General features: G+C 46.2%; 1 protein-coding gene across 1 annotated transcript in view; it reads right to left on the bottom strand.

Moving 5' to 3' along the window:
- Positions 1-24,562, bottom strand: part of LOC129328176 (laminin subunit beta-2-like) — a 79,252-nt gene that overhangs the window by 3,325 nt on the left and 51,365 nt on the right. The window contains exons 20-34 of the mRNA XM_054977034.1: positions 23,987-24,130; positions 23,329-23,560; positions 22,447-22,610; positions 20,394-20,618; positions 17,592-17,806; positions 16,864-16,960; positions 15,308-15,686; positions 13,072-13,256; positions 12,728-12,969; positions 12,320-12,523; positions 11,378-11,522; positions 10,913-11,120; positions 8,144-8,285; positions 1,861-2,037; positions 533-686 (exon numbers count right to left, since the gene is read on the bottom strand). Coding sequence (XP_054833009.1) covers positions 533-686; positions 1,861-2,037; positions 8,144-8,285; positions 10,913-11,120; positions 11,378-11,522; positions 12,320-12,523; positions 12,728-12,969; positions 13,072-13,256; positions 15,308-15,686; positions 16,864-16,960; positions 17,592-17,806; positions 20,394-20,618; positions 22,447-22,610; positions 23,329-23,560; positions 23,987-24,130 — 2,913 coding nt within the window. The remainder of the gene's footprint in view (positions 1-532; positions 687-1,860; positions 2,038-8,143; positions 8,286-10,912; positions 11,121-11,377; positions 11,523-12,319; positions 12,524-12,727; positions 12,970-13,071; positions 13,257-15,307; positions 15,687-16,863; positions 16,961-17,591; positions 17,807-20,393; positions 20,619-22,446; positions 22,611-23,328; positions 23,561-23,986; positions 24,131-24,562) is intronic.

Here is a 24,562-nt window from a genome sequence, read left to right on the forward strand (position 1 = left end):
GCAACACACATCTTTTGCATGTGTATACAGTAGGGCTGCCAACTCTGGATAGGGAAATTCCTGGGGGGTTTTGGGGGGGGTACAGCCTCAGGAGGGTGAGGTTTGGGAAAGCGATGGACCTCAACAGACTATGATGCCAGAGTCCACCCTCCATTTTTTCCAAGGGAACTTATCTTGGGAATCGGGAGCTTCGTTGTAATTCCAAGAGATCTCCAGGCCCTACCAGGAGGCTGGCAACTCTAGTGTACAGCTTGGGTGTATATAAACCTACCACTGGATTTTTCAAGGTTCTGGTTCTCGTGTACCAAAGCTGTATGTGCAAGAACAATATGTAGGTTCCCCCAATTCAGACAACCTGGCTGCATTGTGCATTGGGAGCATTCATGGTAAGTATGCGCTCAAGATGCATGGCTGTCAGGCTCCTCCTAGTACATGAAGACATAAAAGGGCTATTTGCTAAGTGACAAAAGTGACACATCCCCCTGCACCTCATCCCTCCCTATCTGACTTGGCTCAATAATAGCATCCTTACCGTCCACCTTTCTCTTGCTGCCACTGGCCTTCTCAAGGAGCTTCTGTGCCTCCGTCTTCAGGTTCATCAGCCTTTGCAAAGAGTCACTGCCCCCAGGCTGGTTTTCCAGCTGCTTCTGCAACTCTTGGTATTTTTGCATCACTTTCTCCACCTCCTAGAGGACAGAAAGATCAACACTCATCATCATGGCAAATGGTCAGAAAAAAACTGGCAGTCCATCTGACAATGTTTCTGGCAAAGTGAAGTTGGCACACAATTTGCAACTGTGAGATATCACAATGTTAGTGTGTGTGTGGGGGGGGAAGTCTGAGCAGGAGAGCACTTCTCTAGAGTCAGTGAGAATCTGCTGTCTGCTTGTCATGGATTCCAAAATACCGCAACCTCAAGTGTATAGAGTGATATCTCTGTACAACAGATCCTTGGTCTGTGACTGGTGCAAAGAAGACCTCAATGGAGGGGAGTTGGCAGTAGAATGTCTCAAGGCAGCCTGACATGCATTTTTAAGACAGGGAGTCTGCTCATGCTCAAAATGCATATGCTGCTTAGTTGTGTTTATTTGGTTGCTTATTTTTACACAAAGCAGCTGTGAAAAGCTGCAGTTGGGAACAGAAGTTCATGTGGGCAGGAGAGGGCATCTACACATTTTCCCAGAGGTCAATTTTTCTTACCAAAATTGCCTCCTTTAAGAGGCTTTTTCCTTTTTGGGGAAAATACGATTCCCTTTACTGGGCAAAACCCAGCTAGGATTTCACAGATTTCCACAGGCAGAAGGGGAGAGGTAAGATTTTTGTTGTTTTCTGCCCCCTGTGCACCCCCCCCCCCCCCGCAGACCTCTGACAACCCTCTTATGGTTCTCCTGTGGTTCCATTTTGGGCTGCAGTGGGAAGGGGGAGGTAAGAAAGGCATTCCACTGGAGCTAGACAGAACACCCGGTGTAGAAGCAATGTGCACCTCTGGTATGTATGAGATTACATTATTTAATATGGGCCCAGAATTCATTTCTTAGGGTATTTCATAACAGGGGTATGAAGGGCTGCCACACTTATGGCAGAAGATGGAGCAAGTTGCTGATGACATTATATCATAAAACATCTTCTTGCATCTTGCAAGCTGACCAAGTCATTGTAGCATAAACTTTTGTGAGGCAAAAGCCCATTTGGTCAGATGCATGAAGAGATGCCAATGGGATCCTTGGCAGGAACATGCAGGTAGGGAGACATCATGGGCCATAAGAAATCTGGCATTAGGTCCTCTGCAAAGAGACGGGCAATGATGCAGTGGGTTAGCAGACACTGTTCCTGTTGGCAGTGGAGGTGAAAGACTCTTACCTTTTCCAGCCTGCCTGCAACAGCAGTAGCACGTTCAGCTTTTCCCTTTGCTTGCTGGGCCAACCGCTGATTGGTCTGGGATTTCTCCTGTAAGGCAGCCACATCCTGTGCCAGTTCTCTGAGGCGGCTTTCCAGTTGTGACCCCTTTTTGACCAGTGCCTGGAGCTTGCGCTCAGCCTGAAAGGAAGTAAAGACAGTCACGCTATGATCCCTAAGAAAAGGCCTGCTTATTACTTTCCATCTCAGGTAGCATCAAGTGTATAGGAAAGAAACTTGAGATATATTTCCAAACCCAGTTTTTACATAAGGAAGAAACCCTATGGATTTGCTTGTGTTTGGCATTAGGACTCAAAAATTTTAGAAGTTATGGTAAACTGTTTTCTACATGTACCAGAATATTCCCAAGCCTGGTTTGTAATATAGGCATGCATTATGGGAACATTTCATTATATTTGAAACAGGCCTCTGTGATGGCTTGATCATGGAACGCCCCCCACCCCCATACAAGCCTCTGAGCAGTCCTCACAGCTGCTCAATGGGCATGTGATCTTTTAGGTGCCAGGGAAAATCTTTCGTTATAAATTCAGCCATTTCATTGAGAGGTGTTGGTTTTTAGTGTGCCATTTTATGTTGTGTTTTACATTTTTTATTTCCTGATTTTTATGCACAGTTTATACTATTTATCTGGTGTTCTTTTTAAATTTTATGTCATTTATACCCTGCCTTTCTCCTCATTGGGGACCCAAAGTGGCTTTCTTCATTCTCCTCTCCTCCATTTTATCCTCTGAACAACCCTGTGAGGTAGGTTAGGCTATGTGTGTGACTGGCTCAAGGTTACCCAGCAAGCTTCCATGGCAGAGCAGAGATTTGAACCTGGGTCACCTAGATCCTAGTCCATCATTCTAACCCTGACACCACATTGGCTCTCTTACAGTATAAGACTAAGCAGAGTTAACCCTTCTAAGCCTGTGGACTTAAGAGTGTAACCTTGCTTAAGACTGTACTGTGTATCTGCTAGGTTTTACCTGTTGGTATTTGCTTGATGTTTTAAAGCTTAACAGTTCATAAGATTTGGATTTGATGGTTTATATGGTTTTATGTTATATACTGACTCTGTTTTATATAATGGAGAGTGGGACTTGTGAATGGCTTCCTTAAGTAGCTAAATGCATGTTCTATAACTTCATGATGGTATATTCTGGGACTAGGTTCCCAGGTCCCTCTTACCCCCATCCCAACGGGAGGGGGGGGGACCCGGGACTTGTAGTAGTTTCCTCGCTCACATGCTCCTGGAGAGACATGATGACAGCACTTCCCGGAAGTATCATCATCATGCCAGTCATGGGTGTGCTCCTGTGTTTTGTGTGGGGCTAATTCTGGTCCGTTTGGGGTCAAAACTGGCCCCAACTAAGTGCAGGAACACGCCCACAGCGAGTGCAATGATGTCACTTCAGGAAGTGATGTCCTCGTGCCCAGTGCGCACCGGTTGCCTGCCAGTGGCGGGTGATCACTGGGGAGGGGTTGTCACTTCCCAGTGATTGGTGAGCAGCTGGGCAAACCTCCCCAAGATTGCCTGCAACTGGCAGGCAAATGGTAAGCCTACCTGGAACGGGCTGACTTCAGTATTACATTATTTGGGCCTAATACAATTTAATGAAAAGCAGTTTGCTCATAGAAGTTATTAAAAGATATTAGCTGAAGTTCGCTTAGAATAATTACTCTTTCAAGATGCTTCCACAGTTCTGAACATAATATTAGTTATACAAATACTGTATCGTTTGTTGTAGTGATGTGAAATTTGCTTCCTCCACAACAGTTGCAACTTGCATTACAAGAACAAACTGCTGTATTTCAAGGCTGAAATATTATGATGCATTTATGCATTTTTATTAGGGCTGCAGTGGTTAGTCAATTAACTGATTACATTAATTAATTGAAAAGATTTTTAATTAATTAAAAAAGTGCCCTTGATTTATCAGGCAGCAGATTTTAAAAAAAATTAATGATTTCTAAATGCACTTACAAATCCTTAAGTGGGAGGCGCTTTATTAGAAGTATTCCTCCCCCATTGTGTCTCAGGAGGGAACGGTTATGCTAAGATGGTACTTGCTGTGACACATCCAGTCATGATCTGTTTCTTCTTTACAACTGTTGTTTTATTCATATGAAAATATGTGCAGATTTTAATAGATTAGTCTATCAACTCATACAAATAACTGACAAAGATTTCTATAATCAAGAGCCAGCTCTGATTTTATCCATCTTGTGTGCAAATTCTAAGTGCTGACTTTTGCAAAATATATATTATTGTAACGAGGGAGCAGGGATTCTCTTGCAAACTCTGCTCTCAAGCTCACAGCTTTACAGGACCTGAACTAACAATTCAGGTCCCGCAAAGCTGCTTTGGATTCTAATACTGATGACAGTGGGTTGTAAGTTTATGTGTGTTATGTGCTGTCAAGTCGCCTCTGACCTATGGCAACCTTATGAATGCAACACCTCCAAGACACCCTATCATTAACAGACTTGCTCAGATCTTGCAAACTGGAGGATGTTGCTTCTTTTATTGAGTGAAGACTTCTCATTTTAGGTCTTCCTCTTTTCCTACTGCCTTCTACTTTTCCTAGCATTATTGCCTTTTCCAGATAATTTTGTCTTCTGTGGCTGTTGTGGGTTTTCCGGGCTGTATTGCCATGGTCTTGGCATTGTAGTTCCTGACGTTTCGCCAACAGCTGTGGCCAAAGTATAATAGCCTCAGTTTTGTCATTTTAGCTTCTAGGGAGAATTCAGGCTTGATTTGATCTAGTACCCACTTATTTGTCTTTTTGGCTGTCCATGGTATCCGCAAAACTCCAGCACCACATTTCAAATGAATCAGTTTTCTTCCTGTCAGCTTTCTTCACTGTCCAACTTTCACATCCATACACCGTAATGGGGAATACCATAGTTTGGATTATCTTGATCTTGGTTCCCAGAGAGACATCTTTATCTTTAAGGATCTTATCTAGCTCCCTCACAGCTGCTTTTCCAAGTCTCAATTTCCTTCTGATTTCCTCACTGCAGTCTCCCTGTTGATTGATGATTGAGCCAAGGAATAAAAAATCTTGGACAATTTCAGTAAGTTTGTAGAAAGGATTTTTTCTTGCTTTCCCTTTCTAGATCCCCAAAAGCTAATTCAGAGAGCCAGGAGACCCTCACAAACAGCATGGATTTTGTAATGGGTGCACGCAGCAACAAGGAGGAATCTGCAGAAATTGCTACTTCCTGCTTTTGAGCAAGCACAGCATGCTCCACGAATGGAGCAAAAACTTGTACAAGATGGGAGTTCTTGGTCTACCAAATCCCTCTTCTTGTTGCATTCTTCTGTGCCACATCTCATGCTGCTCTTGTAGGTAACTTAACCATCAGGAGGAGTTCCTGGGGCATGGGAGAGGGTGCAAGGGGCTTCTGGGGAAAGAGAAATCCTCAAAATCAATTTTGCACATTTGTTCTATTTACAAAAGGCTTGGCTCCAACCCAGTACATTTAGAAAACCTTAAGTAAATTAATTAGTTTATAGTATTTCAGTGGAAATGCGTTAGCAGGATAAACAGGGGCTGATTCCAGACGGCCCTCTGCCTCCCGAAACGTTGCGCGTTGTCGCGCGGAAAACGCGAAATATCACGTTTTCTCGCGCGAGTTTTGCGCGACCTCACGCAAAACTCACGCGAGAAAACGCGATATTTCGCATTTTCCGCGCGACGACGCGCAACGTTTCGGGAGGCAGAGGGCCGTCTGGAATCGGCCAGGGTTGCACTTACCTGTAACTGTTGTTCATCGAGTGGTCTTCTGTGCAGGCACACATGGGATGTGCACATGCGCAGGCCAGCCGCAGACATTCTAAAGCTCCTAGAGATGTGAGATGATCGCCTAGCCTCTTTGCATGCTTTTCTCTGAGGCACAGCTATAAAAGGCGGGGCAGGCAGCCCCCTCCCTCAGTTCTCTGAGCCACCGGTGCAGAAGGAAGGTAAGAAAAAAGAGCTCATGGTGGGGAAGGAGGGAGGGATGTGTGCCTGCACAGAAGACCACTTGATGAACAACAGTTACAGCTAAGTGCAATCCTGTTTTCATTGTCGTGCAGTCCCACATGGGAGATTTGCGAGCTAACTTACCCAAAAGGAGGGTGTGAAGCTCTTTAATGGAAGAGACTCTTGCCAACAGCTGTGTCCCTTCTGGAGTCTATATCAATGGGATAATGTTTGATGAATGTGGATGGCAAAGACCAGGTGGCCACCTTACACAATTAGACTAGAGGGATGCCAATTTGAAGGCTGCCGAGGTGGATTGAGTTCTCAGAGAATGTGCTCTTATGCTCATGGTTGCTTACGCTGCTTACAACAAGGCTTAATGGAGCCATACTATCCCATTCAAAATAGTCTGTGCGGAGACTTTCTGGCCCTTTTTGGGCCCTTTAAATGAGACAAAGAGATTAGGGTCCTTTTGTAAAGGAGCTGTCCTGTCCAAAAAGTCGCCCCCTCTTGCTGCTGCTTCTTGCACGCTAATTCCCCCAACTCGCAAGGAGTAACAGAGAGGCCATAAAACCTAACAGCCTTTGAATTTGTTTTGCACACTGGTGCCTGAATGAAAGGACCTTGTTCAAGGCAAGGAAACACTTTGTTAGTGGGGAAGGCAAGGGCTTGGGAAGAGTCTAGGACTGTCCCCACAAATACGACGTTCTGCTGGGGCACCAGGGATGACTTCTACAGACTGAAGTCCAGTTGGTCAAGAACGGTAAGAACAATTTGAAACTTCCTGAAAACTGTAAAATTGTTTAGGGAATGAAAATCTAAAATGGAGTGACAGCCCTGACTTTTTGTCCACAATGAAATACTCTATCCCTGCAAATAGATGGAACTGGCTCTATGGCCCCTTATATTACCAATGACTGCATTTCTTCTGCAAGCAGGGTGGGGGGAGGTGGAGGTCTAGGCAGAGGTGGGATGTTTGGAAGAGTTGCCACGAACTCCATGCAATAGCCTTGATTGACAATGGACAACACCAAAGCTTCCTGGGTGATCGACTCCCAGGCCTGCAGAAGAAGTGGGTGGATGCCTGGTGGGACACAAGAGGAGCTGGCATCAAAAACTCTGCTTATTTGAGCCAGATTGGTCCTTTGGGGATCGGGAACTGTCTTTTGATTCAGTTCTGAAGTATCTCCTATGGCGCTGAATGGAGGTGGAGGAAGAAGGCTGTTGAGAGCCCCTGAACGATAGGTGCATTGGCTGGGAATGGAACCAACTGTATTTATTATAAGGTGGGTACTGCCAAAGGGGATATCTCCACCTGAATGGATTCGGATAGAGAGGGGTGATACCCAAAGATCTAGCTGTCACCTTATCATCCTTAATGTTCTTTAGTGCCTTTTCCCTAGTGGACAAAAATAGGTCAGAGCTTTCAAAGGGAACGTCTTCTACCCTCATCCTATTGTGAGGGATTAGTGCTGTGGTTCTGAGCCACACATGTCAACATACGACAATAACAGAGTCTGTAGCTCTGGATGAGCAATCTCCGATATGCCTGGCCATGTTAATCTGTTGTTTGGAGAACCTTAGAGCTTCTCTTTGCAAGATCTTAGTGTGCCTTTGCTTGTCATCAGGAATTAGATCCAAATATGGGCCAATCTTTTCCCATAAGAAAAACTGGTAGCGTGCCATTGGTAGCCTCATAATTGCCAATTCTAAAGGTCAAAGTTATGGAAGCATAAACCCTTCTATCGAGTATGTATAGTTTCCTGTCTTCCTTATATATTGGAGCGAAGAGGCTTCGACGTCATGAAACTGAAGGCCCTAACTTGCATAAAGCACGATGAATCCGAGGGGCAGAGTGGACAGACATCCTTCTTCATTGGCGGCAAAAGAAGAACTGATGGAGGGAGATGCTCACCCCGCCTTTTATAGCTGCACCTAGGGGAAAGCGCGTGAAGGGGCTAGGCAAGCTTTAGCATGTCCGCGTCTGGGCTGTGCATGTGCAGATCTAATGTGGGACTGCACAGAGGACAAAATAATGAACAGGGAAGCTTGAAGGGGTGCAGCTGGAGAATTGCTAGATCATCTCTGCTATGACTAATTCATTTTCCAAAAAAGCAGAGATGCTCTATCTGGTATAGGGAGGAAAAATGAAAGTCTAGGACCAGTTCACACACTCGGGCTGTCCGCTGAAAGAGTCTACCAAGCTTGAGAAGGAATCCCCTCCAGGTTCCATTGAAAATCCAGGCAGGCTGACTAGTGATTCCTCTTCTCCTTACCTGTGCAACTCTGCCCTCCACATTTCGGATAACTTCCCTGGTGCTGTTCATTGCTCTCTCTGCCGTCCTCACTTTGTTCTTGGCATCATTCAGTGCTGCACGTGTATCTCTGATTGTTCCCTGTACTCCCTGTGCTTGCTCCCTGAGTAAAAAGACAAGAGTAAACAAAACAGAAGATGTGGCATGTTCAAGGCTAACAAAGTTATTACTGAAAAAAAGTATTTGTGGCCAAAAGCCCCCTTCAGCAGGTGTGACAAACAGAGAGATCTGTGCCAAGTGTGCAAGGCTTCCAAATGTAATGCCACCTGTTTCTCATGCAAACAACCAAGGGAGGCCTAGAAAACCCTCATGACTCATTGACGATGGCTTCCAGCATGGAGCGCATTCAGCTCTCGTCTCATCTTGACTTTTGGAGAAGCGAGCTTGTGGTCTTAATGGCAGCAAGAAAGCATGGCATTTCCCACAGCCTGTGGGTGATTTGGGTAGGGCTTCTAGCAACCACAACATCTTCAACTGCAACCATTGGCCCTCAGCTGCATCTATTCCTATAGTCTCCATCCAATCTACTGCCTATCAATTTTCTATGAGCCCTTTGCTGTTTCCCATTCTACTATCTATTCTTTGCCCTGGCACTTGGGTTCCGTGCAGATTATTCTTACTGTAAATCAAAGGGATCAGTTTCTCCATTAGTGCTACTATGATGCTACTTCTGATATAGCACGGGTAGCTTGGAAATAGTGCAAAAGGTAATGAAGAAAGGGGTGCTTTCACTGCAAGAGCTTCTCCTAGCCCCATAGAAATCAAGGGAGAGCTGAAACTGGCTGGACCAGATCAGGAGTCTAGTCAATTTCATGGAAGAGGAAGAAAGATTTCTTGACAGGGAAGGGAATGGGGGGGAAGTGTATTGGCCATCACATCAACTAGCCAACAGAACAACAAGCGTGCCAGACCTATATACATTGTTTGCAGCATTGCCGGTGACCCTGCCAGAGGCTTGACGCAGCTTTTCCAAGGTTGAATTTGAAGCTCAATAGAAACCTTGAGATCCAGTTTCAGCAGAATTAGTGATTGTGTGTGTGGACCAAGTGCTCAGCAACTGCTGCTGATGGCCAAACTACACAAATTGTTTGGCCAAGAGTCAGGCCGCTTAATCCCCTGTAGCTGGATTCCCCAAGGGAAATTCAGCCTCCTCCCACCCATATTGCTTTCCCACGTGGCTGCAGGGGAAGCGAATTGGAGGCCCAACGTATCATTCCGTTTGGCCCTGAGTAGTGGCTGAAGTGGGGAATGAGCTACTGGAGGATGGTAATAAAAGCAGGGAGAACGTGCCAGGGAAAGTCATTATTGGCCAAGTATGGCATGCCACATGCCTGTGTACACATAGCCACTGCCAGAGACCATCACAGCACACAAAAATGGAATGTGTGCACTGCAGGCAGTGACAGATATACAACGCTATCTCTGGGCCTCTGCAAATTGGTAATGTATATATATCCAAAAATCCTTCTACCTTTCCACCCGCACAAATTGTCATCAGAATAAAGCAAATCTGCAGCTTAGAAAAATAAGGTGTGCTTTTGAGATATTTGCATGTGGGATTGCCTGAAATTAGTCTGAGATGTTTACACACACTGGCTCTTCGCCCAGGGTGTGCTGACTGTAAGCAGGCCCAGCTGTAAAACAAGATCCCACTTTTCACGATGCAGCCTCTAAGACAGAGAGCTTTGAAATGGTGTGTTCTATGCTCATAACTTAACTATGTGTTTTCAAATGGATTTCTAGCAGCCGTCAGCTCCTCCCTGGTTTCGTGACTTGCCCCTTGTTGCTTCTACTGGATTTTGTGTGTACTTCACTGATTTCAGTAGGCCTTCAGCACCTCCCATTTTTCTGTAGACGGTACCCTTTACAATGATGTAGCCCTTCATCATATTTGTTCTAGCTACAGACTAGGAAATAATAATTTTAAAATACAAGACACTCCCCCAGACTCCCTGGTGCCAGTCTGCAGTGGCGAAGACGTATCTGGCAGTGGGGGAGCCTCAATACCCACATGCAGACCGTGAAGCTCACCAGTCTTGAGCAAGTCTCTCTCTCAGTATGACTAACCCATAAGGTTAAATGAGGACAAAAGTATAACGCATTTGGGGTAGAAAGCACTACAGAAAAGGTCTCTTCTCCCAGGTGTTTCCACATTTAAACACGACCCCAAGCAGTCCAAACCCCAAATAAAGTAGCAGGGAACTATCGACATAACTATTCTTTGATCAATGAAATGAAACTGCAGTGCTCTTATTAATGGGCTGGATCCAGTGTAAGGACTGCAGATCTTCCCAACTTTCCCCTTCCTCCAGCAGTCCTTTTCACTCTCAGGCAAGTTTATTCCCAGGTCTGCAAGACCCATGTGGACTACATCGAGAAGAGGAAGAGAGCAAAGTTATTCCTTCCTCTTTCATCAGCAGAACTCCGATGATAAAAGATGCATGCACGAGGGAGCAATTTCACCCTTCCCTCCTCTACTGCAGCTCCCTCCACTCCAACCCATGTAGTTATTATTCCACTTGGGTCCCAACCCCCCAGAAAAATCTTCTGTAGGAAAGGGAAATCTGAGAAGATCTGCAAGCATCAACACCTTCCACTGGATCCAACCCAATATTACTATACCAGGACTTGAATGAATTATGGTAATGTCAAATGTGCCATTTTGAAGTTTGGTTTCCACAATCACTTTAAAAAAATAAAAAGAGTCCTTTTCCTCTGAGGGAGACTCACTTGGCTAGTTCTGCTTTTGCTAGTAGATCTCTGACACGCTTCAGGTCATCTATAGTGTTGTTCAAGATAACATCCACTCCATCTAGCTGGCTGATGCTGTTCCGGATCTCCTGAAGCAGGCTTCCAACCTCACTTGGGCTGATGGGCAAGGAGATGTTCAGTACCTGCTGGGCCACGAGCTCAATGCTTTCTGGATCAGCGCCTTCCTCTGGGGAGACAAGAGCAGAACCTTGCTGCTGGACACAGCTGTTTGCCTTGTGACTGCCCAGTCCTGTTTCCTATGTCTAAACATCAACCTTGCAAATAATTTTACACCATATTTATGCTATAGTAGCATTAGCATCCACTTTCCTGGACCCTTCCCCCAAGTACTGAATTTAAATGTTATTGGGACAGCCCTTGAGCACACACCACCTTTCCTGTCTCACAGTTCCTTTTTGTTCAAAGTGCGCAATGCCCCAATACCTGCTAGGAAGTCCTTTATCCTCTGGATGAATTCCCTCAGCCTCGCTGTTGAGTTCTCTGTGCGGCTCCGTGCCACCTGAGCTCGGTCCAGAGTCTCCTGGGCACGGTTCCTGGTATCTCGCGCCAGGTTCTGGATTTCTTGCACCTAGAAAGGAAGCCACTGTTTAGTGCCCCAGGCTGGCTTGAGATGTGAGACCTGGGGCTGGGTGGTGAAAGGGGGAATCCACCCCACATAACCTGGAAAGTTCTTGTGAATTGCAGTGTCCATATATAAAAGCTCGTATTGAAATAAATGTTCTAAGTCTTTAAGGTGTCTGTGGACTTTTGTTCTATTTTGCAATGACAGACTAATATGGCTGCTCTTTTGCAATTGAGATGGTGAAAATCATGCAAGAGAAGTTGGTTCTTTCCTGCATTTGGGCTAAGGGATAAGTAAGCTAGGAAACAGCTTTTATGAACTTTCTTGCTGTTTTAGTCCCAACTGCTTTCATAGCCAAAGTCCAAATGCGAATATCTGCATTCATAGATATTTGTGTGCTATTGCTGCAGGTCTTTTCTCTGTTAGATTATAAGCCACCTGGCTTGTTATTCCATAAGGAGCCATATACACCAATGGCATTATATAAGAATATTAATTCCAATACCACTCCATTACTAATTATTATTACTAATATCATTGGAAAGTCTTTCAGTACATACTCCTATACTAATGCAAACAATATCTTGCTAGTAGAAAAGAGCAAGAGTCTAGTAGCAACTATAAGACTAACAAAATTAGTGGTGGGGTATGAGCTTTCATGAGCCACAGCTCACTTCTTCAGATACAGCTAGAATGCGACTCCATCTGTCCTTATATCTTGGAGAGTGGAGTTATTACAGAAACCGAATGATAATAGTTGGTGAATGACAATGGCAGGCGTGATTGAATAGGGTGGGGTATACCTTGCTAGCGATGGTGCCCAGTTGCCTGGTGGTGGTCTCCAGCTGGTGAGAGAAGTTCTGGGCTGTATTCAGTGCTTTCATGGATACAGGTAGGGCTCCAGTACAGCCAGGGCCTCCACAGTGCCTCTGGCCTGAGCTGTCCTTGCAGTTGGCCCCTCCACAGGGGGCTTGCTCACAGTCCTCTTCTCCGGAACCACCACAGATCTGGAGCAAGATAGCAGTCCAAGATCAGTCCAGGGAGGCAGGCCTCTGATGAGACCCAAGTCCACTGCGTAAGCAGACAGAACAGGAGAAAGAAGGACCAGCACTCGGGTCAGGAAGCAGTGAGTGATGGCCATCATGCTCGTACCCAGTAAACTCCCTCGATTTCCTTGTCCTCCCCTCATCCATCCCTACCACAGAACTTACCTTCTGGTTGACCCTGTGGAGGTGGAGGCCGCTGACCTTTTTCTTAAGGTCACGAAGTAACTTCCGGTGAGCTGCTGCATTCCTTCGAAAGACATCTTTCCTACGCTTGAGCAGCTCAACTGTGGACTGATGTGTATGTTTGGCTTGGCCCACAGGGCTCTGCGGTCCTTGAACCGAGGCCTCTGCTTGCTGCTGTGCCTGCTCTGACATCTGGAAGTACTCCACAATGCTACGAAGAGACTCTGCCAAGCAAAGAGAAGCAGGCGAGTTTCAAGGAAGGGCTCCCCTGCCCATAGGTTGCACGGATCCTCCTTTGGCACAGAGACTGCCCCTGCCTTTCTTACCATTGAAGTTGGCACCTGCTATGCTCCCCAGTTGGCTGCGGAGGTGATTGACAGTGCGATTCAGCATGCCCAGCTCACGGTTCAGTGCATTCAGGCGGCTCCTTTGTCCTGCAGCATCCTTCTCAGTGCCATCCAGGTGCACATCAGTGGTCTGCAGCTGTTGCCATAGCTCATCCATGTCTGTCCTGGTGAGAGATTATAGCATAGAAGCCTGAGAACCAATCCCATTCAGCCACGAAGCTCACGGGACAAATCACCATCTCTCAGGCACAACCAGCCACACAGAGTTGCTGTGAAGATAAAATAGGAGACAAGGACCAGGTGTTCATTGCAGGGAAGGTGGGATACAGCTGAGAAAGTATAACTCAGTGTAGAACATTCCCATCTCTGTGGAAACTCTTGCCCTGCTTCTTTTAAATGTGCGTGAATTGACATTCAATACTAGAAAACATTTCCACGATACAAAAACAAAAAATTCAAAACAAAATTTTAAAAGATATTTGCATCCAATACAAAAGCAAATATTGTGTTAACATTCAGAGGATGACTGGCTCTTTGGCTTACTGGGAAACTTCTGGGGTGGAGGGGAGCTGCCCTGGAAAACTGGAAGCAACCTGAGCCAAGTGTCTTCTGTGGTGCTGGTAGCATTGTAGGAGCTGCTTGGACCAAGGCTCCCACAATGATGGTGATATGGTGTCATGATCTGGCTGTGCCAGGAAGGCCTAGCAAGGCCTCAGAAGCCTGTTTAGCAGTGGGCGTAGGCCTGCCTACAATTCCTTGGAGCCCCTCAGCCGTTTTGGCACCCTTTTGGCCAATCAGAACAGGGGATGGGTGCTATATTAGTCTGGGAGGGAAAAAGCCTCTGGTGTTTCTCCCAGGGAGGAGGCCAGAGGAGGTTTCTGCTAGTGGGGAGAGACCCTCATCCAGGTAGGGTGAGAAGACAGGCCTGGCAGACAGAGGGACAGTGAGTTGTTCAGTTGTGCTAGGGCCTTTTTTAAATTTTGCTTTCACCAATCTATTGTTGCTAATGCACCTTGTTTGCTTGTTGTTTGATTAACTGACCTCCTTGTAAATAAACCCTTTTGTTTGTTGTTACTCTGCTGTGTCCTCACGCCTGTTTATTGGCCAAACTATGGAGGTCAGAAGGGTGAGGGTACTCTGTGCCTTCCCAAGGGACCCTAAATCCCAGAGGGGCGGCAGCGTAAGGTGGCATGACATATAGGTATTCTTGTTTCCATCTTTGCCACAGCCTGAGCCTCTGTGGTACTGCCAGAACTGAAGGGCCATTTGGTTTAGTTTGCTCCAGGGCTGTTTTAACATCCACCTCCAATCTCATATTTTATTTTTGTCATGTGCAGTTATCACTACAAAATTGTACAAATAATTCAAAATTTTCAATACATCTGGTAATTGGTTGTCAACCTTCTTGGACTCCAATATGGCAGCTTCTTCATTTCTGCTTTCTTCCATATTTTACCTGACAGGTAATTGTAAATTGAAGGGTGGGTAGGCTCACATTTCTCTAATTAGCAGCTAAATTGAATCTGGCAGCATAAAATATATTTATAATATATTCAAGATCAAAATTCTCTGCCTTCAAAATCTCTCAGAAGAACGGTAAGAGGATTCATAGCAGCTTATAACCAGTAATATGTCATTACAAGCTAAATAATGTGCCAATAAGACTGAAATTTAGGATACAGAAAATTGGCTGTTGGATAGGTACATCAGCAACAGCTTATGTGATTTATTTCCATTAACATTTTTATAGTCTGCACTTTCAACCCAAGTTCTTGAAGTGGTTTAATAGCATTTTCTATAAAAAGAACAGCTTATTTTCCAGCAGTGTAAAATTTTGACATAAAAGCCAAAGTCCACAACAATAAAAATAACATTAGCTAAAATTTAGAGCGTAGAGGGAGAAAGAAAAGGGGTAGACAAGAAATCTTCTGCATATTGTTATTTATTTACTTCAATTATTTACTTATTTTGCCTTTCTCCCTGATGGGCATCCAAAGTAGCTTAAATTATTCTACTCCATTTTATTTTCTCAACAACCAAATGAGGTTGAGTGTGTGACTTGCTCAAAGGTTAAATCCCACTGAAATCAATGGGATTTACTTCTGAGTAAAACATATACACTGCAGGTCTATAGCTTTTTTAAATAGACATTTCCTCTGTTTCTGTTGCCAATCTCGCCCACTTTTGTTCTGTCCTGATAACCATATTCCACTACCTGAGCTGTGCCAGGAGAGCGCTGAGGTGGTGCAGCAGAGAAGTGCTTGGACTACTCCCATCCCCAAGAAGCTGTTCTACTTGGTCCAGGCTTCTTTCTAGGTTTCGCATGCGGTTGTTGCTGGCCTCAGGTATGGGGCCACCTTCCTTTAGGGCTTCGACTGTCTCCTGAAGCCGTCGCAGCTGCCCCCAGAGCTGCTCCAGTACTTTGTCCCACTGACCAAAGCAAGGATGGCAGGCAGAGCAACGGGGGAAATTCTGCCGGAAGCCCCTCTGGCACTGGTCACAGCGCTGCCCCGTGAAGCCAGGCCGGCACTGGCAGTGTCCACTGAGACGGTCACACTGCAGGCTCTCGGATCCTGTTGGGTTACACTCACATGCTGTAGGGGACAAAGGCAGAGATCAGGCCCAGGAAAAGCTTAGTATGACAAATGTTCAATTCACTTGGGGGAGAGGCGGAGCTGGCATCTTTCTACAACTGACCTGTATTGGGTCAACTGTTGCTAGCAGAGTAGTAAAGAATATGCATGCAAGTAATAAACTGAAGCATTGCCTGAACTTGAATCCAAAATGGGTCTAGATTTGGTGATCTGAGGGGTGTCTGGAAGGGAGATTCAACCTCTGCATCACCAGTCAAGTCTAGTCAAAGGAGGGAATTTCAGGAGGTCAAGGAAGCATCTTTATGCTAGTAAGTCAAAGTTGTATCAGGCTGTATTCTTGGGATCTTTTAAAGGTTTTCAGGTCTGGCTTTCTTGTGGATCTGGGAAACCACGAGTGAAGACAAGTATACAAGATGCTACAAAAGAAGGCAATGCCATTAAAATGTCATGCAAAGTAGGTGCCTGGACCTTTGGAATCCTAGACCATTTGTGTCTATTTGAAAGATTTCTTTTTACTTATAGCTACAGTTTGACATCAACTCTACCCTTGAACAAAGGCTATACAGTCCAAATTGTGTTGGGATCTTGATACTCCTTTCAAATGAATGAACTTTTCCATACAGCTTTTATGGGCTTCTTCACATTAGCATAGGCACATGACATGCTCTTTTTCAAAGAAGCATGTGCAGTGATATGCTAGGGCATAATAGTTGTTCTGGTTGGGGAAAGCAGAACAGTTGATCAAAGCTCTACTCCTTGACCCCTACCAAGGTATGCCCAAGAACTAATTTTTTAAAAGTGTTAACAGACCTTTCTCTCCCCTGGCCAGATCACTGACCCAGCTGAGCATCTTGGCTTGTTCCAGGCTAATTTTTTATATGTTGATGAAACCTCTTCTCCAATCTGCTCAGGGTAAATGTTGGTTCTATTCATCAGAACTGGGCTGAGAAACCATTGTGTCTCAAACTTAGGCTTTTACCATTGGTTTTTAACAGTGGAGCAAGATATGTGAAAGCACAGCAATTGGGGATAAGAGCCTGGGACAGGTGGAAGCCCATTTGCAAGTGAACAATCCCCCGACCTTCTATAATTTAGCAGGTGTGTGAACATTGGCCCATGCTGACATGAGAGCGATGCGCATGGGATATGTTTCCTTGTGCTATGCGCTTATACTCACCTAGACACTCCTGTTCTGGATCACCCCAGTAATTCTCTTGGCAGTGAGAGCAAACACGTCCTCCGAAGCCTGGCTGGCAATGGCACTGTCCTGTGAACTGAGTGGAGTAAAAGATGAGACTTAGGGCAGGGACAATGGCATGGCTGAGAGCTGAACTACACGAGATGCTAGACATGTGTTCCCTGGGTAGTGTATCTTACAAAGAACAGCTTCTTAATGCAATTCTCAGCTGGGGGAAGAGTGATAGGAGAGATTCTCTCTCTTACTAAAAGCCCCGACTCAGGTTTTCCTCCTGGAGCTCGGGAGTGGGGGATGGGGTGGATGTAACAGGAGCCAGAAAATTCAGGGCAGGCACACACACACACTCCTCTCTGGTGTAGAATCGCATTGTGGATTCTCTCTGTCTCCTGCAAAAAGCCACCCTGGATTTCCTGGCTCCTGTTACGCTGTCCCGCCCTCCCCATGCTCCCAGAGGAAAACCCGAGCTGAGGCTTTTGGCAAGAGAGAGAAAGATTCCCCGGCAGAGAATTTCATTGAACAGCTGTTCTTTGTAAGACTACACTACCCAGGAATCCTTGTGGGACCCAACACGCACCTAGGCACCTCATGTAGTTTCTCTCTGAGACACCAGTCTCAAGTATGCCAACTAGTCTAGAGGCATATGACAAAATGACTGGTACTAACCAGACCCCTCTCTACCTGACCTTCTTGGGTTGTTGGTCACTTACCAAGTTGCAGTCTGACCGTAATGAATGGACAGAGTCACAGTTGCATGGCTGGCATCCCAGGTCACTGCCAAAGCCCCAGAAGTTCGTGGCGCATTTATCACAATTCCTGTCTACCACATTGGCACGGCAGGGGCAGCTGCCTGTCATTCGGTCACAATAGCAGACACCTTCAGAGCAGTGGGAAAGCAGGGTTCCCTGCTCGTTACAGGTACATCCTGAGGGGAAAGAGCAGGGCATTGGATGGGGCAAGGAAGCAAAGGGCAGCCTCTTGCCTGTCTCCCAGCCTTTCTTACCCAACCATGGGGATATCCCAAGCCCCTCCTCAAATAAGAACTGCCCCTGCTCCACTCCGTGGGAATCCTTTGAGGCTCCTTAAGCTGCAGAATACTGATGACTTAAATGAAAGGAAGCATGCAAAGGGCCTTGTGAGAATAATCCCAGCCATGTCTACCCAGGTCTAACGTCCTAAATGGACTGGGACCAGCATACCTAAGGGACCATCTCTCCCTGTATGTGCCCCAGAGAGCACTTCATTCATCAGGAAAATATCTACTGGTGGTCCCTGGCCCTAGGGAGGCTCGGCTGGCCTCTACCAGGGCCAGGGCCTTTTCGGTCCTGGCCCCTACCTGGTAGAACTCTCTGTCTGAGGACACTCGGGCCTGCCAGGATCTTGTATCATTTAGGCGGGCCTGTAAGAAGGAGATGTTCCACCAGGCATATGGTGGAGGCTAATTTTAGTCCATCATTGCCAAGCCTTCCACCGGTCTCCCTCTACAAGGGGTACAGAGAGTCGACTCCCTCTGGTTGCCCAGAAAAGGGCACAGTATTTTATCTGTTTTTATCTGTATTTTATCTGTTTTTATAATTGATTTTAAGCTGTATTGTAATCCATTTTGTACCTTGCCCTGAGCCCGCTTGCGGGGAGGGCAGGTTAAAAATAAAATAAATAATCAGTAGTAAGTCCCATGTTATTCAGTGGGGTTTTCTCCCAGAAATGCGTTAATATGATTGCAGCCTAGGTCAGCTGAACATGTGACTGGGCCATGTGGGACTCCTGACCAAAGTTCTGCTGAGGTTTGCTGTTGGAGGTCCTGAAGAGAACTTATTCCCTTGAATAAGAATATTTCAGGATACTCAATTTTCCCATCAGCCCAACTCTGCTAAACTTTACTATCCAGACTTATTTTTCAAAATGACTTAGAATTCCCATAGATGGTTAGCCAGACATCAGTAAATGGCCATCACGATACACACCTATTTCACAACCGCCTCCCTTCTTTTACATGTTTTGACTGAGTACTGAATAAGTCACCCAAAAAGAGTTATCTGCTAAAATCAGCTCCCAATAAGCTCTCTGCCATCCACTTTTCTCTCCCGGCTCCCCCGCCTCTAAATGTCACAATCCTCACGCCTTCTCCTCATGCCTTAAAAGGAGTGCAAAGATTTCTTTGGTGTCAGTTCAAAATTCTTACTATCTCTTGAGCTTCTCTTTGGAAGATGGGGTCATGGACTTTATGATGTGCTGACATGCGGTTATGCTACAATGCAATACCCCTTGCTAATCCTTAAAGTGGAGGGATTGTCGCTTGGTTTCAATACATCCCGTTTAAACTGAAACCAAATAAGCATTTTTTTTCCAAATAATACATTTTTAGCACCAGAGCATAGCAAAAGTGCATCTGATCACGTGCAGAGTTTTTTCCCTGCAGCACAGAATATAGAGGAGAGGAGACTGATGTAAGCTGCTCTGGTTTCTCACTGTGGAGAAGGGAAGGGTCCCATAAATAGGTAAATAACTATGCATTGTGCTGATACCACAACTAGCTCCCCATTTTGGATGTTTGGGGCACCCCATTCAGGACACAGGAAACAACTTTCAGGTCTGTTTAAACCACAGCAACTTTCTAGCTCACTGCAAATGATGCTGGAGTTCTGTGTCTGGAGCGGCAGAGGTGTAGCCTTGCCCTAAAAAGTGGCATGGAGGCAGGGCGGGCAGCCTGGGGAAGGAAGAAGAGGTGGTTAACTGGCTCGGACTCTCTTAGCCTAACTTACCTCACAAGGTTGTTGGAGAACGACACTGCAAGCCCATTTGGGTCTGCGTTGGGGAGAAATGTGGGACATAAATATCTAAATAAATAACCAACTTCTCTTCCTTGGCACAATATGGTGAGCTGTCTTTTTTCCCCCACTGGGATTTAAATCAGGAATGGATGCCACTTTAGATCAGGGAAATAGTACAGAGAGGAAAGTTACCTGCTCCTTTCTTCAGGCTCATGGCCCTGATCCAGATTAGCCCTCCCTGGTCTACTGGCACAAACACAGTGGTCTACAGACACAGCGGGACTTCAGGTCACAGAATCCAGCACCACACGCACTTTGCCTCATGCTTGCTGCTTACTGTTCCCAGCACCAGATTCCCTTTGGACTGTGGAAGCACCTCCCATTGGAAATGAGCCCTTCTCACAAGTACCTCCCCGCTTCTTCATAGCATCTATCATCACTAGCACGGCAATGGGTGACTTCACCTTCTCCACTGCAGTGGAACCTGCCTACAAAGCAACAGGCTGTGTTTCTTGATGCTGATGTGAATGAACTGTGTCCCCAGAGCACACATTTGCTTGCTTTAAGAGAGCTCTCCTTAGATACTAAGTGTTTTCCACTCGGTCCCCTACCCAGTTGTATGCATTAGACCTACAACCAAAGCTACCACCCCTCCAGTTCGAGCCTGTGGCTTCAGACCGAAACCCTCCTCTCACTCCCACAGCACAAGCCCCTCAGTCTAGGCCCAGCCATCCCACTCACGTCGGCAGTTACGCTGAAAAGCATTGCCGTAGTAACCACGCTGGCATTCGGCACAGTGGGGTCCTCCGGTATGGTAGAGGCAACGCAGGCATTGACCGGTGTGCGGGTCACAGGCCTCAGGGTCACTGGTGTCAATGTTGTTGTTGCACTGACAGGGGCGGCAGGCTCCGTTCTCCTGCTCGGGTGCTCCGAAGTAGCCAGGTGAGCAACGGTCACAACGGGGCCCTGCCAGAGACATGGAATTATCAGTGGTATGTACAATATGAAGAGAAGTGGCTGCTTGGTACTTTTTCTTTCCCTCCCTCCCTCCCCATCGTGGCTTGATGGTAGCTGGAACTCTGCTCAACTATCCTGGCCCAATACTAATCAGACACAGGGAGCTGCCTTGCACCAAGTCTGACCAGTGGTCTGCCAAAGTCAGCATTGTCTGATTGGCAGTGGCACTGCTGGATCTTAAGGTAAAGATCTCTCCCATCACATGCTACCTGCTCCTATTAACCGGAGACGTTGGGAATTAAACCTGGGACCTTCTGCATGCCAAGCCATGTTGTTCAGCTGCTTTGTTTGTTTGTGCTAAAATCAGTGATGTGTGCGCGTACTCAATTTGCGAAAAGGGACTGAAAATGACTAGCCTTAGTATGAAAGTCAGCACACTTTGTCTTAACACATGTCAGTTTTAGCTCCTTTGCAAGTCTACCCCAATAACTGATATGACGCTGCTGCCCTATACTGAGTTACACCCACTGCCTCAGTACTGTCTTCCTTGACAGGCAGCAGCTCTCCATGTTCTCAGGCAGAGAAAAGTCTTTCCCAACACCTTCTCCCTGAATATTTAACTGGAGGTGTCAGGAACTGAATGTGAGACTCTTCTGTGTGTGTTACACCACTGAGCTACTGACCCTTCCCATGTAGTCCTGTCTAGCCTTAAAAAGAATTGCGTTATTCCAGCAATAATATATTTCATTTTGCTGGAGACATGTCATATCCCCAAAAGAGAGGTACTGCCTGGATACTTCATGACAAATGAAGCACAAATAAGCATTTGTTGTGCTGTAAATGGATTGTCTAGAAAGGCCTATGTTACGTCTGCCTGCTGCTTCAGAATAATATGACTTCTCTGCTGGAATTTCAGATCAAATGGATAGAAAAAGCCGTACCCCAAGTGTTTCAGCTTAACCAGGTTAAGTAGCATATAAAGGATATCACTCAATTGTTACTGGAAAAGAATAGCTGGATGGATGTGAGCCAGGGAAGAACAAGACCATGTGGATTGTTGAGTTTGAGGCAAAAAAGAATGCAATAGTAACATGAGGGTGAATGTGGGTGTGTGGAGAGAGAAAGAGAGAGACAGAGAAAGAATCAGAGGGGAAGATGGATGGATCAGCCTATATAGGAAGCTAGCCTGCACAAGGTAACTACCTACTAAGGGCAAAAATGGACATGACAAATATTGGGGGTCTCTGACACTCTGTAAAAGATAAACTGTTCACTTGTGGCAGCTACAAGTTGCATCAGGGTTACGAGGCAAGGAAGAGAAGATTTAAACATCCAAATTCTGCTTGCCTTCTGCAATTAGAACTGTACACCCTGCACTTTTGTTAACATTTTAAAAGGAAAAGTGAGGTTCTAAAGGCCAACTATTTTAGTTTAAAATGCTGACAACAGTGCAGGATGAGCCCAGTTTCAATTAGTGAAACTAAGCATGGGATGACATTGTAAATATCTTCCCTTTCAGCATGTGCCTCAATCCAATGATAGCCTTCCAGGGACTTGATAAATCTTCTGTTTTTTGCCACTTGCACAGAACTGCAAAAACCATGTGAAATGTCATGCACGACAGGCGCATAGCATTTGACTTGGTGAGCGGAATGAGTTGTGCAGAATGAGCTCCACAGGGAGCGTGGCAGGAGCTGGAGATGGCCAGGGAGATGTGACTGTCAGGTGGGAATGAGGTTTTCAGGGGGTGAAAGTCCAGAGATGGGAAAATGCTCCAACACCAGTTATTTTAAGACCCACCCTGTAATCACTACTCCTTGCCCTGCGGCTCACTTACCTGTATAGCCTGGAGCACACAGGCAAACTATCTGGTTGGTCTCCCTATCAGTGTGACAGGAGATGCCGTGATAATGCCGAGAGCCGGGATATCCAGGACATGGGCAGGGACGACATTGTTGCCCCGAGCCCAAAACTGGGTCTCCGTAGTAACCATCCAAGCACCTACAAGGAGGTCAAAAGGACAGTGAGAGCAGCCTGAATTCAACACCCTCTTCCTGGTGATTCTTCAGAGATGAACTTGCCCACAATGGGGCCTCACTAGGATCCAGGCACTGCTTGCTATTTCACGTGTAAGTGCCTCACAGTATTTCCCTGCCTAACTTTCCGCCTCACTGACAAATCACAGACAGTCTGAGCAACTTCCTTGTTTCCTTCCCAAATGGGCCTGCAATCCTCAGGCCGCTAATTCGCTGGAAGGCACACATCAGAGGGTCTGCATATTATAACGGCAGGTTATGCATAATTACAGGGTTGCTCGTCTCAACTTTGTTTGCAGACTATCAACATGTGTCTTAGGTGGTGAGCAGACAACCTGCAGGAAGAAGGAAGGGGCTTCTGCACCCTTTTCTGCCACCTGCATGCTCAAAATCCTTCCCATGCCCAGCAACTTGCCCATTTGCTGGGGAAAAGATACAGGATCCTGATAATTCCCCCCCCCCCGGGTTGAAAAACAGCTGGGTCGCACAATTTTAAGGAGATAAAGAGCAGAAAAGAAAAGGGTTAAGCATTCCTTTCCTCTTGGCCAGTTTGCCACTCAAGTTTTTCATACTTTCCCTCTAAAAGAAAGGTCACGAAGACCCATCATGAAAAGTCATGGAACAGGAAATGTGCTGTATGATTTGTGGCTCCTTTCACATGGCCCTGAAACCCCCATACCCACCTTTCACAGTGTCGGCCAGCTGTGTGATCACGGCACCGGTGGCAGGTGCCAGTGTGCGAGTCACATTCTTCTGAATGGCCATTGCAGTGACAAGGTCGGCAGCTTGGGAAGCCCCACTGTCCTGGTGGGCATTGGTCACACTGACGTCCCACAGTCCCATGCCGGCACCGGCACTGCCCACTGACTGGTTCACAGATCTTGGAGACAGAACCTTCAGAGGAACAGGCACAGGCTGTGGAGGTAAAGGGATCACCCTATGTCAGGACTGTATCATTTCAGACTGCGGGGAGGGGGCTCACGTGATAGGATACACCTCCATTTTTAAAAAACAAGATTTGAATCCAGTAGCACCCTAAAGACCAACAAGGTTTCTAGGGTATAAGCTTTCGAGAGTCAACCTCCCTTCAGCAGAAGTCTAGGCTAGAATTCTGCTCTTTGGCATTTCATATTCTTTGCTAACAGAATTATTTCTTGTAGGGAGAAATATTGAGTCTTGTATGGCTCCACCTGCAGCCTGAAACCATACGATTCGAACACAGTTTCTTCAGCTCAAGGGTTGTTTGGCAGAACTAACCCTATGTCTAACACACAGCTGAGACAGACACGCACGAATATGAAGGCAACAGAGTTACATACGGACCCTCCCTTGGTTACTTACGACTGCAGCCATATGGCCCGAATCCGTAGGTGCCTGGGGCACACTGCTCACAGCGGCGACCCACCACATTGGGTTTACACTGACACTGTCCCCCCAGTTTCTGGCAGACACTGCTGGTGGAGCCTTGTGGGTCACATTGGCAGGCTAGAAAAGACATCATTGTGGAACATTAGGGAAGTAGCTGTGTGGTCAGTACAAGACAAGGGGAACTCCCTTCCCCAGTCAGCATAAACTCAGAATGAAATGAGAGCAGAATTTGGGACCTCACCCTTTTTACTATTATATAAGTCATAAGTAGACACAAACACAAGCAACGAATACAGAGGTTCAACCAACTTCATTCAGCTTCATATGTTCATTGCCTATTGGGGTAGAATTTGGAACTCTGATCTCACACTGGAGTGGAGGAAAGTAGATATATCTTCCAGCGCACGAAACAGAAGCCAAGCGCATGGCTCCAGTTCTAGAACTGACTTGTGAGCAAGGAAGTACAGGAATCTGCTTGCTTGCCATCATTGTGAAATGCAGAGCATGGCATATAGCATAACATGGCATCAAGCAGCTGCCACATAGTCC

Source organism: Eublepharis macularius, chromosome 4 (genome assembly GCF_028583425.1).
Source record: "Eublepharis macularius isolate TG4126 chromosome 4, MPM_Emac_v1.0, whole genome shotgun sequence".
Lineage (NCBI taxonomy): Eukaryota > Metazoa > Chordata > Lepidosauria > Squamata > Eublepharidae > Eublepharis > Eublepharis macularius.